Source organism: Neomonachus schauinslandi, chromosome 11 (genome assembly GCF_002201575.2).
Source record: "Neomonachus schauinslandi chromosome 11, ASM220157v2, whole genome shotgun sequence".
In the NCBI taxonomy this organism is placed as follows: domain Eukaryota; kingdom Metazoa; phylum Chordata; class Mammalia; order Carnivora; family Phocidae; genus Neomonachus; species Neomonachus schauinslandi.
Window position 1 is genome coordinate 90,541,308 of NC_058413.1, and position 17,037 is coordinate 90,558,344.

Sequence of the window (17,037 nt, forward strand, 5' to 3'; positions counted from 1 at the left end):
TTGAAATTAATGCCAAAATGAGTAAACACAGGAAAATACATGAGTTTGTTTTTAACATCCAAATTTGTGAACACTGAAATAAGTAGGCACAGAACAATGTCATTTTACAAGTATCACCTTAAATATCCTTTTAAGTCACATTTAGGTTCCAATTATTCACTCTAACCTTGTATTTTGAATTAAAAGAATTTCTTTCTTTTAACAGTATTGGTTTTTTTCCTGATTAGAAAGTAAAATATGTGCATTATGAAAAATTTTTTAAATAGAGAAAACAGAGAGAAAAAAATAAAAATCACCTGTAATAACGCTAACCAGAAATAATCAGTATTAACCTCTTGGTCCATTTCTTTCCAGGCTTTTGTCTCTGCACACAGCATTCCCTCCCAATCTCTTTATTTTGCTTTATTTTTTTTATAGCACTTATTGTTTGAAATTATATTCTACATTTATTTGCTTGTTTATTATTTGCTTCCCTACTAGCACAGAAGCTCCTTGAGGGATCTTTGTCTATATCTTCTCTACTCTAAGTCCTGCTTCTAGAATAATGCCTGGCAACTATAAACATTCCATAAATGTTGGCTGAATAAAGTTTTTTTAATTGAGAATATATTGTATATAATCTTGTATCCTACTTTTTTCACTTAACTTTGCATCACACTTTCCCTTGTCTTCATATATTCTCTGAAAGCATGATAATTTTTAGAATAGCTATATGTGGATACACCATAATTTTTTAACCATTCCCTACTATTGGATATTTCAGGTTATTTCCAATTATTTTTACAGTTCTAAATAATGGTGAGATGTAAATAAATCTTTATCTGTACTTTTTAAAACAATTTATTAGAAATAAATTTACCTCTTGAGGGGGAAAGGTTTTCCTTCTACCATCTGGAAACACTGACGCATTTTTTTTATTCACGGTCTTAAAGGATGCCAGCCGGTGACGGGCCTGTTTCATGGTTTGACTAAGCTGCCAGGAAAAGGGAAAAAAGAGCAAACAAAAACAGGCTAAAGTTTTAATAGCCAATTCACTAAGTGTTCCAACAGGAAAACAGGCCCCTATTATTAAAAAATGCCAGACCTAAGACAAGAGGATTACCTGCAAAAGACACTTTGGTCTGCTGATAGTATTTTTACATGATTTTCATTATTCTAAGATACTATATTTCATAACTTGATTTAAGTGCTGTTATTCAAATTTTTTTTAACATATGCTTTGTATTAAGAATGTACACAAAAATATCAGAACCTGAAAGTTTGAATTAATAAACTTAGAAATGATTGAGCAGATACATTGCTTACCTTCCATTCATCTTCTCAATAAGGAGTTATTTCTTCAACTAGTCCTTGCATGCCTAATCACTGTTATCACTCCTTGCTAGAAGACTCTATCCCTAGTCCCTCTAAAATTCTTTTTTCCTATTTACAGGAATCTCTTCTTCACCCCTAACATTTGAAGACTGTAGCTATTGTTTTTTCTCAAATCTCCCTTCTTTCAGGAAGCCTTTCTAAGTTAAGTCAGAACACAAACTCAAACATCTCAACTCATTTGTTTCAAGTACTCTAAGTAACAGCTGATAATAAGTATTAATATTAAATACACTGGCTTTGTGTTCATTCCTTATATCTACCTACTAAGTTCATTAAGCACCTATTTTGATTTCTTTTTCAGAGAAGCATAGAATATTTTATTTTTCACAAATCTGCACAGAATGTTCCCTTAAAGAAAATACAGAAATTAACAAAATACCATTTTTTAGGCTAAGCCCTACATCATGTGGAAGAAAAGTATATCCCTATGATACTCAGTAAAATTATGGCAAAAACAAGACCAGTTCTAACCCATCCAGCAAAAGTTTAATGATATCAATTCTCCCTTGAAGGCAAATCATGACCACGATTTACAGATATAAATAACAAACACCTTGATTTTTACTAATAGTGAGCTAGGGATAAAAGCACTCTCACTGCCAGCACAGTTTCCTTACAGTATATCACCTCTGTTTTGTCCTTGCTTTTAAAGGTCTACACCTCCAGCCACAGAAATCAGCTTGAAGCATTACTCTTTATTCTGCTAAGATGAGGACCTCTAAATTTGGTTAGCAGAGTGGCTAAAGGGGTCAAGATAGAGATAATCATATTGCAAAAAGAGATACATGTGCAGTTGAGGTTATGAAAAATACAAGAGCCACACATATGCCTGCTTTTGCTCATTACCAAGTATGGTAAATGTTATTGCCCTGCACAATGTGACCAAGGATTCAAAATACTCGTCGTAACAGATATGAAATAAGGATACATAATGTTCATCTCCCATCAACTCCAAACCTCTATTAGAGTCACAGATTGATTTTAGTCCCTTAAGCAGGGTATTTCAACTGGTCCAGCAGCTGGAATATACATTATAGTCTTTCCATTTCTCTGTTATTACCATAACCCTTCATCAAACCTCAACCTGAAGGCCCTTTCAAGGACCAACTATGAGGACGGTAACAGGCTGAATAATGGACACCCAAAGACACCAGGTCCTAATCCCTGAAACCTGTAAATGTTACTCTATAAGGAAAAAGGGCCTTTGCAGATATTATTAAGTTAAGGATCTTGAGATGAGGAGATAATCTTGGACTATCCACATGGGCCCTAAATGCCATCCCCAGTCCTTATGAGAGAGGGGTAGAAGAAGATTTGGCTTACAGAAGAGAAGGTGATGTAAAGACGGAAGCAGGGATTGGTACAATGTAGCCACAAGCAAAGGAATGCCAGCAGACACCAAAAACTGATAGAGGCAAGGAACAAATTTTCTCCTAGAATCTGTGGAAGGGGCCCTGCTGACACCTTGATTTTGGCTCAGTGAAACTGATTTTGGACTTCCAGCCTCCAGAACTTCGAGAGACGAAGTTTGTCCTTTCAAGCCACTAAGTTTGAGGTGATCGGTTACGGCAGCCAAAGGAAACTAATACAAGGGCCAAAGTGAATGTTAGTAAGTATTAAACAAAAATAAAGAAAATAGGGAGATGTTACAAATCAAATTATTATTAAGTGAGCATCCCAAGCTATAGGCTTGCCAGTAACCTAGATCTTCCTCAAAAAGGCAGGCTGGGCCAATGAAGATTCTTTATCTTACATAATGAACTAGGAAGTATGAAAAGTCAGAGACAGAAACTGAACTGAAAAGGTCCAAAGCTGGAGAAGAGGCTAAAGGAGCCTACATATGCCAAAGTTTCAGAGCTGTGATGATGAGAATATGAGGGAGTAGAAAATTAAGCAAATAAGGGAGAAGCATATGTGTAGAGACAGGGCAACCAACTCTCCCACTTTGCCGGGAACTGTCCAGGTTTAGCACTGAAGGTGTCATGTCCTCAGGCAATGGGGAAAGGTGGGTCACCCTATGAGGACCACCGAATCAATCAAGTTAGTGATTAAATATTAGTGGGAAGATCAAAGATCCTCTGCTGTGTGATCAACGGAGCTAACTCAGACCTAAAAAAATTGTCCGGCCACACACTCCTTAAGGGAGTTTAGATTTGTGTGAGTTTCTGATTCTGTCTTTATTATCCCGTGCATATTCTTAAAATAAAATGAATTCTTGCAGCCAAAGAGCCTAACTCAAACACTAGTTTTTCAATGATAGATTACAGAAAACTTAACAGGTTATTTCATATTGTTTAAACCTTTCTTTTTTTTCTTTTTTTTATTTATTTATTTATTTATTTATTTATTTTTTTTTTTTTTTAAAGATTTTATTTATTTATTTGAGAGAGAGAGAATGAGAGACAGAGAGCACGAGAGGGAAGAGGGCAGAGGGAGAAGCAGACCCCCTGCCGAGCAGGGAGCCCGATGTGGGACTCGATCCCGGGACTCCAGGATCAGGACCTGAGCCGAAGGCAGTCGCTTAACCAACTGAGCCACCCAGGCGCCCTGTTTAAACCTTTCTTAATTACAAAAGTGAATTGTTATTTCCAGGGTTGAAAAAGCTGGAAAACCTGCAATATAAAGAGAGAATAAAAGTAAAAAAACAAGATAATAAAAGATTCAGTGAGAAACAAATAAAAAGCTGAGGTATACCATGCTAAAAAATAGTAGTGAGCTTAATAGTGTATAAATAAAAAGTTAATACATGGTGAGAAACAATGATCAGTTGTTCTTCAATTCTCCACCAAAATGAAGCTATCAAGGAACACAACAGAAACTCAATCCTTAGAGATAAGTATCAGTCTTAACAAAAAGTTCAGGGCTAGGCTAATTCTATTTTATGGGAACACTTGAAATTTCTTCCGGGTTTTACGATTATACTTCCTAACTTTAGGTACCCAATCTTAATCTACCTTAGAACAAGTAGGTAATACCGAGTACTATAAAAGTGGAGGATGGGGTGGGGGTACAGAATAAGAGAGGTCCTAGCAAAATCACATTTGGGGTATAGTTCTGTGTTCCGTTTTGAGGGTCATATTTGAAAAGAGCACTGAAAAACTAAATAACATTCAGAAGAAATCAACCAAGATTATAATGACAGAAAGCATTAGGAATTTAAGAATCAAAAGAGAAAAATGATAGTTATAATCAAATACTTGAAGTGTCTTAGAGATGACCATGGTTTTTTATTTTCTATTGCTTAAGAGTACAAAACTAGGCCCAAAGGGTAAAAATTATAGGGAGAAGAATTTGACTCAATATATTGAAAAAATACTTATAATTTCAAAACTTCTAAAAATGAAATAGTCTAAAAAGTAGTAAGTTGCTCAGCAGTGGCAGTGTTCTAGCAGAAACTAGATGGCCATTTATATATGAGACATTATAAAAAGAATTCGTTAGAGAAAGAAAGGTTAGACTAGATAATGTCTTTTCTTTTCCAACATTTAATTAAAAATGTAAATAAATTCAAACACATTGGAAACTTCAAACATACAGAGAAGTAGACAGAAGCTATAATACACACCACATACACATCAACCAGTTTTAACATTATCAATTCCTGGCCAATCTTGTTTAATATATAATGCCCTACTTCACCTCACCCTTACATTATTTTGAAGTATACCCCAGATGTCAAGTCATTTCATCCTTAAGTATTTCAATATGTGACATGAATATGTAAAACCCTCCAACTCCAGGATTCTATGTTTCTATCACTCCAAGACAAGAAAATTGAAAAGTCCACTAACACTCCGAAAGTGAACTGCATTCACGATTTACTCAGCCACTTCTAGATAAACCAAGGGAGTTAGTGCTTGAACAATGTCTCACTGTCTAGTTCTTAGTGACACCTAGTGGATAAAAACTGAAACAGAAACAGTAAAATTGAAAAGCATTTATTGCCACGGTGGTGTAGGGGCAAAAGTTCATAGGCTTAAAGTAGTTTAGATCACTGAACATTCTTCAGTAGTTTATCTTTTAAGGAAAAAAAAAAACAGGGTATAAAAACTTTTTGAAATTTTATAACATTTCATGCTTTTCATAACCTGATTTCCTCCTACCTATCTAAGCTCATTTTCTGTTATTCTCCTCTGTAAACTATCAATTAGAATGGTTCCATCACTTATTCCCAAATATACCAAGCTCATCACATATTCAAGACTTTTCACTGTTCCTCCTATCTCAAAATTCTCTTGAATTTACCAATTCAATTCACTTTATCAATTCAAAATATACAGCTCAAGTCCACCTCTTCCAGGAATTCTCCCACAAATATTTCCTTGGATTTAAAAATTTTTGACATCCCATAGCACAACTCTTCATCAGATACAGCAAATGTCTCTATATTATTATCTAATAGATTGGGGTCTGTTAGCTTTATATCTCTATTTGGAAATATAAACCCATGAAGGGTCCTATTTCACATTTCACTGGTATCTCTACAGTGTTTAACAAATACAGTATATTCAAGTATCTGTGACCTGATGTGTTCTATTTGTGTATTACACAGACGAAGTAAAATCCTCACACAGTGAGGCAATAGCTACGACACCATGAAAGCAACAACTATGTCTTCATCAGTGCTCCATCCCTTATACTTTACGCAGTGCCTGGCTCAGTAAGTATTTGCTCAACAAACTGTTCATAATCTTCAAAAGGAAAACAAAAATGATTTATAAAATGATTACTACAAATCAAGCAATGGCAAGAAAAAGTCATAGTTTGGGACAAAGAGAAAAAAATGATTTTAAGTATTTCAATATAACATGTGCTTATAAAGCTTTTCCCTCTTGATACTAACAACACCGTTGGATTTGTTTCATGCTTATGACCGAGCACATAAGCAGTTACAAAACTTTTATTTTCATATTATCATCATTTTCTTTTTTCTTTGAAGATTTATTTGTTTATTTTAAAGAGCAAGAGAGAGAGAGTGAGCCTGAGTGGGGGAAGGAGAAGAGGGAGAGAATTTTCAAGGAGACTCCCCGCTGAGCTCAGAGCCCCACACGGAGCTTGATCCCACAACCAGTGAGATCATGACCTTAGCCGAAACCAACAGATGGGCACTCAACCAACTGAGCCACCCAGGCACCCCCAGACAATCATCATCTACATTTTTGCTCTCCTCTCACTCTCCCTAGAAATACATTTTAAATAAGGTGAAGTATAATTCCCATAGCAGAGTTGAAGAATAGGATATTGACTGGACAAAAAGCTCATGTACACTAAGGAGAGTTGAGTGCATGGTGACAAGTGATTTGAGTGTATGAACCTAACGATGGTAGTTAATTTTTAAATAACAGATACGCAAGGGGCGCCTGGGTGACTCAGTCAGTTAAGTGTCCGACTCTTGGTTTCGGCTCAGGTCACGGGAGATCGAGCTCCACATCAGGCTCTGTGCTCGGCACAGAGTCTGGTTGAGATCCTCTCTCTCTCCCCCTCTGCCCTCCCCCTATGCTCTCTCTCTCTAAAATAAATAAATAAATCTTTAATAAATAAATAACAGATATGTAAAATCAATTACTAGATATGTTACATTTTAAAATTCTGATTATGTTGAGAGTTTACTATATTATTACTTGACCTATAGATCTATTTATTATGAAAATCAGATTAAAGGACAGAAAAGAGGAAGAAGAGACAAAAATAATGAATGAAATGCCCCATACATGTACTGTACCTATTTGCAACAGAGGTTAGGAATCAGTTCTGTCCATATGCTACAAACAGAATAATTTACCCATAACACAATTCCAGTATAATTGGGGGGGAAAAAAAATCTCTGTTCTTTGACCTAAAGCTCTTTCTCATAAGGTTTGACTCTTACACTTTGGCACCTTCCTTTAGATGATTCTAAACTGTCTTACCAAAAATAAATAAATTTAAAATATGTATAAAAAATAAACATCATGGGCGCCTGGGTGGCTCAGTTGGTTAAGCGACTGCCTTCGGCTCAGGTCATGATCCTGGAGTCCCGGGATCGAGTCCCGCGTCTGGCTCCCTGCTCGGTAGGGAGTCTGCTTCTCCCTCTGACCCTCCCCCCTCTCATGCTCTCTGTCTCTCACTCTCTCTCTCTCAAATAAATAAATAAAATCTTTAAAAAAAAAAAAAAAAAATAAACATCATTTCACTATTCACCACTTACAAAGGTAAAAAAAGTAAAAGTGAAGTTGAATGTGATACCTCCTAATCTCTACTTCATATCCTAGATATGTCCTATATCTAAAAAAAAAAATCATAGACATAAAATGAATATGTACTTACAGCCTGGGCTTGTTGTTGGAATAATTCGTTCTGATTCTCTCTGTCATCCATTCCATCCCCAAGCATCTGGGAAGGAGGTAACCTAGCACTTCCAATAGCAGCATTCAAGTTGCTTGGAAAAACACTTGTTCTTTTAGGAGTTAAATGTGCTGGATCTGAAGATTGCATGGCTATAGAGCCTTCTTTTTCTGCCTACACAAAGGAAGAAAGTGAGATTCTTCTAGTGAGGTTCTACTCCAAGCCATTATAATCAAATAACGTCTATAAGCAGCCCCAAAGATTTTAAATCAGGATCAGGGGTATAAAGGGGAAAGTTTTAACAGGCAAAGAAACTAACATTTACCAGGCACCTACTATGTGCTAATAATTTACTTATCTAATTATCATAACAACATTGTGAGACAAGTATCATAGCCCCAATTTTATAGATCAAGAAACTACAGTCCACAGAGGGTAAGTAATAAACCCAAGGTCACATAGCTAGCAAGCAGCAAAGCCAAAATTCAAACCCAAATCCAAAATTCTGACATTGTTTTATACTATTGGTGAGAGCAAAAAAAAATTCTTGTGAGTCAGAACAACACAAGAATAAAACATACAAATCTACCGCCCTCCCTAGCAATTATACAAAGCATGAAATCCAAAGAAAGTGAGTCTGTAACTGTCTAACAGCTTATCTCATAACACACACTTCACATTCAATCTTTACTCAGGTTCACTTTTGAACTTACTGCTTCATAAGATCTCTGAAACTGTTGCTTTTTTCTCAGCCTGATTTGCTGATTTACTCGGTGTTTGACTTGTCTCTGAAAATGCTTCAGAGCTTCTTGTTTTTTTCTTAGCTGTTCCTTTAGTTCTTCTTCAATCATATATGCTGAAGTCTTGAAAGATGAAAGACAGAAAATAAACTTAAATGTTAGCAGTTTTTGCCCACTAGGGCTCTGCTGTAAGCACAAATCAGTCAAGATAAAATCCTGACAAAATAATTCAGTTCTATAATCCAGAATTCCCAGTAGAGTAAGGAAATCACAGGAGTTCAGAGCTGATAATCTAGACATAGCTGGTGAGTACCAAGAACTCAAACCAAATCACAAACTAAAAATTGGAATTTGTGAGCACTCAAATAAAATCTTAATTTTTCATTGAACTGATAACTAAAGTTGTCTTCATTAATTCTTTTTTTTTTTTTTTTTTTAAGATTTTATTTATTTGCAAGAGAGAGAATGAGAGACAGAGAGCATGAGAGGGAGGAGGGTCAGAGGGAGAAGCAGACTCCCTGCTGAGCAGAGAGCCCGATGTGGGACTCGATCCCGGAACTCCAGGATCATGACCTGAGCCGAAGGCAGTTGCTTAACCAACTGAGCCACCCAGGTGCCCCCTGTCTTCATTAATTCTTAATGAACCAGTTCAAACCTATCTTATGTCACACATTTTCTAAAATTGCTCACCACTCACTAAATACGTCCTATTATAAAATGCCTTCACACTCAGATTTATGCTCCATTTTTAACATAGCATGCTCTTCCTGTCATCTCTATCTAGTAAGGTAAAGGCTTACTCATTCTTTAAGACCATCTAATACCCACCACCTAGGACCTTCCACAATCCCTTCTTCTTCTGAGCTCTCCTATGCTATAATACCTCTCATTCTTATTAACATTAATTGAGAGCAACACTTCTCAAATCCCCCATTAGGTTAGGTACACCTTGAGGACAGGAAATGTATTTAACTCTCCTTTGTTTCCCCTACAATATGTAACACAGAGCCTTGAATATAAAGATACTCAATATTTATGTAATGCTCAATTCCAAAACATATTCTAAACAATCTAGAATATTTTATCCCATTTGAGTCCCTGATCAGTATTCACTTCCTCTGAGTGCTCTGAGTAACAACCATAGTCATCATAATTAAAAGCAGTTACCATTATTAAAGATCTGCTACAAGAGAAGCACTTTAACTACATTTTATCACTGAATCCCCAACACTACCTCCAACAGAAGGTATTCTTATCTCTTATATTAAAGATGAAGAAACTGGGGCTCAGAAAGATTAATCTTTAGTAGTAGCCAAAGTGTCTATGGCTGGCAAGTAGCAGAGCTAGAAGTTTCTCTGACTCCAATATGTATGCCCTATACTGTACTGTTTTTCTCTCAACTGTGTTTCTCTTTCAAAAGGAATCTTCAAATTAAATAAAATCATACTCCTATTGAGCCCTTCTTCTAACACAGTGATTCCAAATTCTAGTTCAGAAGGTGCCCAAATATTTCAAAGGAGGTCATTAACTCTCAAAATCAAATGAACTTAAATTCCAATTAAAATTAAATTTTCCAAGAAATCTACCCCATATTCTATACGAGTATATACCATAGGAGTAGAGTGTACAAAACAAATATCAAAGAACAATTAGGTAAAATAATTCCAAAGGAGAGATATAGATAGTAAAGCCTGAACAACTGACCGAAATTAACTCAACTCCCAGAAGATTAAAGCCATCCTTCCTTTTTTTACTTCCACTATCTGTCTGCCCCCTCTTTACCCCCATGCTGAGATTATCAAACATCTTACTGAAGTATATGACTGATTCCAAATTGTGAATCTCAACTGTAAGCCAAACATAAGAATGTGCCATATTTTAGAAACATATTTTTCTTAGCAAACACCATTGTGTAAGGCCACCAAAACCCAAGAACATTGTCCCATGTTCTGGAATGTTAGGAGATTCTCAGAGTCAAATAAATTTGAGAAATACTGGGTTAAGCAAAAATAAATACTGTTTCAATTGTACAACTAACTCCTCGTAGACTTTTTGAACCTTAAGGACTATCCAAGTGGGCAAGATAGGATGAAGTGTTTCTCACAACAACCAAAGAACATTTTTGGATAATTCACATATGATGGGACTGATATTTAGATTACACAGTAGTCTCCAAGGATGATCTCCCCTTCTCCCCACAATGAATCAAGTCTCCCAGTATTTATGCCCTTGTGTAGCCATTTCCCATACTGAATGTAGTCTGGCTCTGTATATCCAAAAAGAGGAAGAAGCATTGGCTCCATGACTTCTCCAGCAAGGTCATAAAGCAACTTCCACCTATAGCTCTTGGAATGCTCACACTAGGGAAACCAGCCACCATGTAAGAATTCTACCCTAAGACTACCATGCTGAAAGGAAGCCCAAGCTAGCCAAGTAGAGAGGCCGTGTGGAAAGAGAAATCTTCCAGCAAGCTCCTAGCCATTCTAGTCATCCTAGCCCAAGTGCCAGTTATGTGAGTGAGAAAGCCATCTTGGACTTTACAGCCCAACAGATGCCAGATGAAGAACCAAGAAATCCAACCAACAGCCAGAACCCAGTAAACTTGTCCCAGACATCTCCAGCCATTTTAGCTGTCCCAACTGAAGCTTCAGACACCATGTTGCAGACAAGCCATCCCCATTGTGCCCTGCTTGAAATCCTGACACACAGTATCTTTTGCTTTATGCCACTAAGATCCAGGTTTGTTACACAACAATAGATAATCAGATAAATTATAAAATAATGCAATAGCCATGAATGCTGATAGAACAGCAGTGTCTTTTGGTGCTAATTTAATTAATGGAAGGGGAGGGAGGTCTGAAGTTACGGTATTTTTAGGAATCTTGACAGCTCCTTGAAACTTTGGGGACAAAAATGATTAGGAGCTTCCCTTTAGAATAGGCATGATATTAGGTCTACCATGCTTTAGAAGTAACTATTCAGCATTTATTCTGAGCTGACAAGAGCTGCATCTGTTAAGGGTGGATTCCCCAGTCCATATATGCTAAATCGGTAAAGAGTTCTATGAGATGCTTGATCAGATTGACTTTGACTGGTACTGATCAAAATTTTTTAAATGAGGGAAAGGAGACATGTTTATATTTTTTCCAAGACTAGTATTTCCATTTAGTGTTTGGGAACACGAGATTCAATTCTCTTTCACATAGAAAAAGAAAAATTTGGTGGTTTTTAGGCATTTTGATGCTACATTACAAAGATGTCATTATTTGAGCAATGAAAAAGAGGAGTCACTAACTTAAATACCAAAATACCTTTGTACCAAATCTTACTGATTCTTCTGGGATAAATATAAGACATTTATCCCTCTTCATTCCTACTTCAACCACCCTTTCTCAAGGCTTTCCCTCTTTATTCCTTACCATTAAACAAGTCTTGATGCTATATTTCATGGCTAAATTGTTACGATTACATCCTAATTTGTCCCCCAGGAGCCAATCTATCCCTCACTTCAAAAAAGTTTTGAAGCAATTAACCTAATCAGAACACTGTTTTATTATGAAATTCATCTGTAAATATTAAACAATGAATGAAGTCAATCCCTTCTCCATTTCCTGTGGTTCCCTACAGCTCCTATTTTCCACAGTTCTATCAGCCACCATCCCCCTACTAAGCTTCCCACTCCAATCAATCTAATCTACCCTTAGAATCCTGATACACCTCGCTCACTTCCCACTCTCCCCATTCTTCTTGAATCATCCTCCTTCTCTATCTAAATTCTTCATTAAACTTGCCTGTATCACATCAACCCAAAGTCCTATCTTTCTTCCTTAAGTATCATAGTCATAGCACTTAATCATATACTACTCAGATACTTAAAATCCTTTCTGGAAATAGGCACAAGAGGAATAAATGAATATGTATGTACATACATATTCACATACAAAAAATAAAATTAATGAATATATGATATTGCTTCGCTATTTAAGATTTACTTTAAACATGTCTCATTTCTTCTCTGAGATCAAGGACCACTCATATTTTTCATCTTATGTTCAGCATTTTGTCGATACATTCAGAAGAACCTTCCCACAATTTGTGCATTCCATTTATTAGGCACTAAGATAAAGTCGGGGGCATGATAATAAATAAGATTTTTTTCCTGTGCTCTGGAAGTTCACACTCCATCAGGAAAAGTAGATATGTAAACAACTTACTACAAATATAATGTGGTAAATGCCACAATAAAATTCCAACAAATAGCTAAGAGGCACAGTTTAGTGAAAGACTATCAAAAATATTCTTACAAAACTGTCCTCCTGTGTCAATTAGCACATGAGTTATTATGTAAACAGGCACACATGTAAACTTTGCAAAAGTTTCCCTTCATCTGAAATGCTGTTCCCTACGATCTGTACTTACAACATTTCCATTTTTTAAGGACGAACATAGACTACATTTCCACATCCATTCTTTGAGTATTTCCTTAAGACTTACTATATGACAGGACAGGAATGAACAAAAAATAAAGTTCCCTGTCCTCATGAAATTTATAGTTAAACTTTCTCAGAATCCCAGTCAGAATTAATCTGTTCTTTCCTTATTCTGTGTCTGAATCTTACTGAATCTCTACTACACTCTTATTAACTTCAAGCAATCAATTAATGCTTCTTTAAGTGTAGCAACTGTCACCCCTACTATGTTGTAGGGTGTCTGCAAGATATAGATAGTATGTATGTCTTGTGCATAGCAAGCGATCAAGAGTTTGTGAAATGAACAGTTTTGGCAAATAGGTGTTTGTTCTACAATCCTAATTCAAGAACGTACCTATTTATAACAGAAAAGAAAGGACATCCCCAGAAAGGACTGTTCATCTTTATCTAAGCACCAGGGATTACAGAAGGCTAATATGGGGGGAGGGGGAGAGAAAGAAAGGAAAAAGAAAAATGGGGGAGGAACCCCACTACATTTGCATCAAACTGACACTCACATATGCTGGAACTTCCGAACTATCTGGCAAGGCAGGTTCCACCCATGCCCCAACTGGCATTATAGCCTGGTTCCTCTCAGCCAGCACTGCCAACACGTCCTTGCTCTTCAGGGGGTTTAAAGCCAGAGGCACCCTTGTGGTATTTCGAGGCTTCTTGAGGGGGGCCATACTTCCTGGCATCTGTGACTCCTGGGCAGGAGAAAAGAGAAGCTTAACATCTTCAAACGACTGCGCTAAAAGCTCAACCTCCTGAGCCATGAGCACAGGCTCCAGAAAGGGAGAGAAGCCTTGCAGGAGGCAGTAGCCTGACAGGCAGTCGAAGAACGAGAATGCTGGAGAAGGAAGGAAAGAGCAAAGAAGGGGAGAGAAGTGGGAAGAAATAAAAAGGAAGAGTATAAAGACTGCCTTCTGGAAAGAATGGGGATGAGAGGGGGAGAAAAAGGGATCTACTGAGAGAACGAAGACGGTGCCCACCGGTGGCACCCCGAGGAAAGGGAGGAACGACCGCAGCAGCCAGAAGGAAAGGGGCCTGGTAGGGTGGGGTGGGAACCTGAGCCAGAGGCAGAGTCCAAATGACCGGTATCCGTTTATGGGGGAAAGCGCTGGACGCCGAGGAGTCCCGGGCCAGACAAAAGCCTGTTTCTGAGGCCTCAGGGGTCCCACTCCTGCTAAGATAGCACCGACCCAGTACTGGTGAGGCGCTCGCCACAGACTTAAACTATTCCGGATACTAAGGGAACCGCCTCCAGTAAACCGCCACGTTGGGGAGGGCCGCCCCGCCCCGCCCTTCGGGGGCCTTGTAGCCACCCCTTCCGGTCTTGCGTCCCCTCCCCGGGGCTGGGCAAGCGTGAGGGGCGGGACTTCGGGCTCCGCAAAAACGTCACTTCCGCTTCGTTCTAGCTGAGGGGGCGGGACTTGTGAAGGCCCGAGAAACTGGGCGGGACGAGTGGGTTCGCGCGGCTGCTGGGTAACGCGCCGGCTGAGGTGTGGTGGGCTGCTGGTGCCGTTGAAGCCCCAGCACGGAGACCAGTTCAAGTGTTTCAGGAAGGGATTACATTGAGCTGAAGAACGGTGACTGGGAGGGACAGGGGTCCCAACAGAGGGAAGTAGGAGAAAAGGATGGAAAAAGGTGGGCCTAGCAGGGCTTCCTCTAGGAACAAACTAAGCTAACTAAGCTAAGCTTAGTTAGTCTGTGTACACCTCGTTACATTTATAAGGCTATTTAATACATATTCTTATATTTGAACAGCCACGCGAGCGGTCACCCTCACTGCTCCAGGCTCTGCTATAATTCTGGGACACTTCCATTATCCCTGTGAAATACCCATTCGTTCATTCATTTAACATATAATTGAGAGCTTTTTATGCACCCTTACTGTTCTGGGCACTGGAAATACATAGCAGTGAACAAAACAAAGACCCCTTGTTCGTGGAATTTGTAATAAGTAACCAAACACAGGAGTGAGTAAGTGTCTGATGCTCATGAATACTGTAGCGTAAGCAGAGACGATAAAGAGTGTTGCAGGGAGAGGAAATGAATTTTTAGATAGGATGACTAGAGAAGACTTCACTGAAGTGCTTTTTTAAAATATTTATTTATTTGAGAGAAAGAACACAGACAGAGGGGAGGAGAAGAGGGCGCCATCCCAGGACCCTGAGATCATGACCTGAGCTGAAGTGAGACACTTAACCAACAGAGCCACCCAGGCGCCCCCACTGAGGTACTTTTGAGCAAAGGCTCCAATGCAAACTCCCGCAATCTAATGGAACTAGCTACCATAATCTTCAAAGGAGAGTTAAGTGTTCAGGTAGAGGGGACAACAAGTACAATCACTCCAAAGTAGCTGAGAAACAGCAAGGAGGCTGGTGTGACTGGTACAGAGTGAGAGGGGGAGAGTGTTGGGGGTAGGAGTCAAAAGTTAGGGGGTAGGCAGTCATATAAAGCATTGTAAGCCATGGAAAGGCATTGAGATGGGGAATCACCCATGTTTTGAGCAAAGGAAGGCCATAATGTGACTTAAATTTTTAAAAAATCACTGTAGATGCTGTATTGAGAATAGACTGAATGAGCCAGGAGTATAAGTAGTAGGCCAATTAAGAGGCTATTCCAATAATCCGAATAGGAGATGACAATCTCTTAGATCAGAGAAGTAGTGGTAAAGATGGTGAGAAGTAGTTGGGATTCTGGATATATTTGGGAGGCAGGACTTTTGGGACCTGTTGAAAGTGGGATATAGAGTGTGTGTGTGTGTGTATGTGTGTGGAGAGAGAGAGGAGTCAAGAAAAATTCTAGTGATTTTGTCCTGAGCAATTAAGAGGATGGAGTTGCCATTACCATTTACTAAGATGGGGGAAATGGCAGACAGAATAGGTTTGGGAGGAAGATCGGGAATTCGGTTTGAGACAGATTACGTTTTGTTAAATTCGGGGGTAATTCATTACACGGAAAGTGATAACTAATACAAATAGGAATCAATAATATAGAGGAAGAGACGTTGGAGGTCTGAGGAAGGAAGATAAGGTACAAAATATTTGTCCAGAAGAGTAGAACCAGAGACCTGTGCAATTGCCGGATGGCCTTAAGGACCCATGTGAGATTCATGATTCTGCATTTCAAGTGAGACTAGTCAGCATGGTTGAGCATTTTTCTTCAGTTGTATGGTTATAGGCATAAAGTAGGTGGAAAAATTTATTTTAATCAGGGTTGAGTCTTTACCAAAATATTACTCTCAAGCAAGAAATGAAGATTTAGGGAGTTGAAGAGAGATTAGTGCAAGGGAGTAATTAAATGACTGACCATGAAACTTAAAATAGATAATAAGGAAAGCGAGGACAAGTGGGATGTAAGGGACATTGTAAAGTTAGTACAATAAAGAGATTGAAGGTTCCAGTGGAGATCTAAAGTTTGTTAAAGCAAGATGCTGGAAAGAATGCCCTGAAAAGATAAGAGGTGGGGATCCAAGAGTGGGATGCTTGAAACTGAGGATATGGAGGGGCTGCAGATATTGGTACTGTCAAAGTCCATGGTAGGACCAAGGGAGGGAATGCTGAAGTAAATTAAAATCCCTGGAGAAAAAGAGGTCATAGAAATGAGGGGCCAAAGCACTGGATGGACTGTTCCCAAGGTTATCAAAATCACCAAAATATATGACCAGAATAGTGTTGGTGAGAACCAGGAACAATAGTCTTCAAGGAATTTCAAGAAAAGACCTGGAGGTTGGTAGAGGAGAATAACTTGGAAAGCAGTGAGTGGGATGGTCTAACAACATCAGATTCAAAGAGAGGAGTGAAGCCAAGAAAAAGGAGAGAGAAAGGTTTATAAATAGCAGTGAGAAAGAAGGTAACCCATCCCGCCTCCACCCAGAGGGCTAGGGAACAGAAAACAGCCGCCCTCTGAGAGAGCCAGAGGGAGATTGATTTGCATACCTCCAAACACACACACACACACACACAGAGCCCTCAACACTGGGGAGAAATGTGATTAGGTAGCTCCTTGCTTTCTCTAAACCTCTAGCTCAAGGTCTATGCATCTCACTAGCAGCTGTGCCAGTAGTTTCATATGAATCTATACTCTTGTTATATCCAGGACGCTCCCATTTTCTGACCTTTTCA

General features: G+C 38.5%; 1 protein-coding gene across 1 annotated transcript; it reads right to left on the bottom strand.

The window, feature by feature from the left end:
• Positions 1–829: 829 nt before the first annotated feature.
• On the bottom strand, positions 830–14,206 carry LOC110586080 (coiled-coil domain-containing protein 15-like; the record flags this gene model as incomplete). Its single annotated transcript, XM_021696227.2, has 4 exons — positions 13,426–14,206; positions 8,412–8,561; positions 7,681–7,872; positions 830–973 (listed from the first exon to the last, which is right to left on the bottom strand). Coding segments are annotated over exons 1-4 (744 nt in total), but the record flags the coding sequence as incomplete, so codon positions are not given.
• Positions 14,207–17,037: the final 2,831 nt, after the last annotated feature.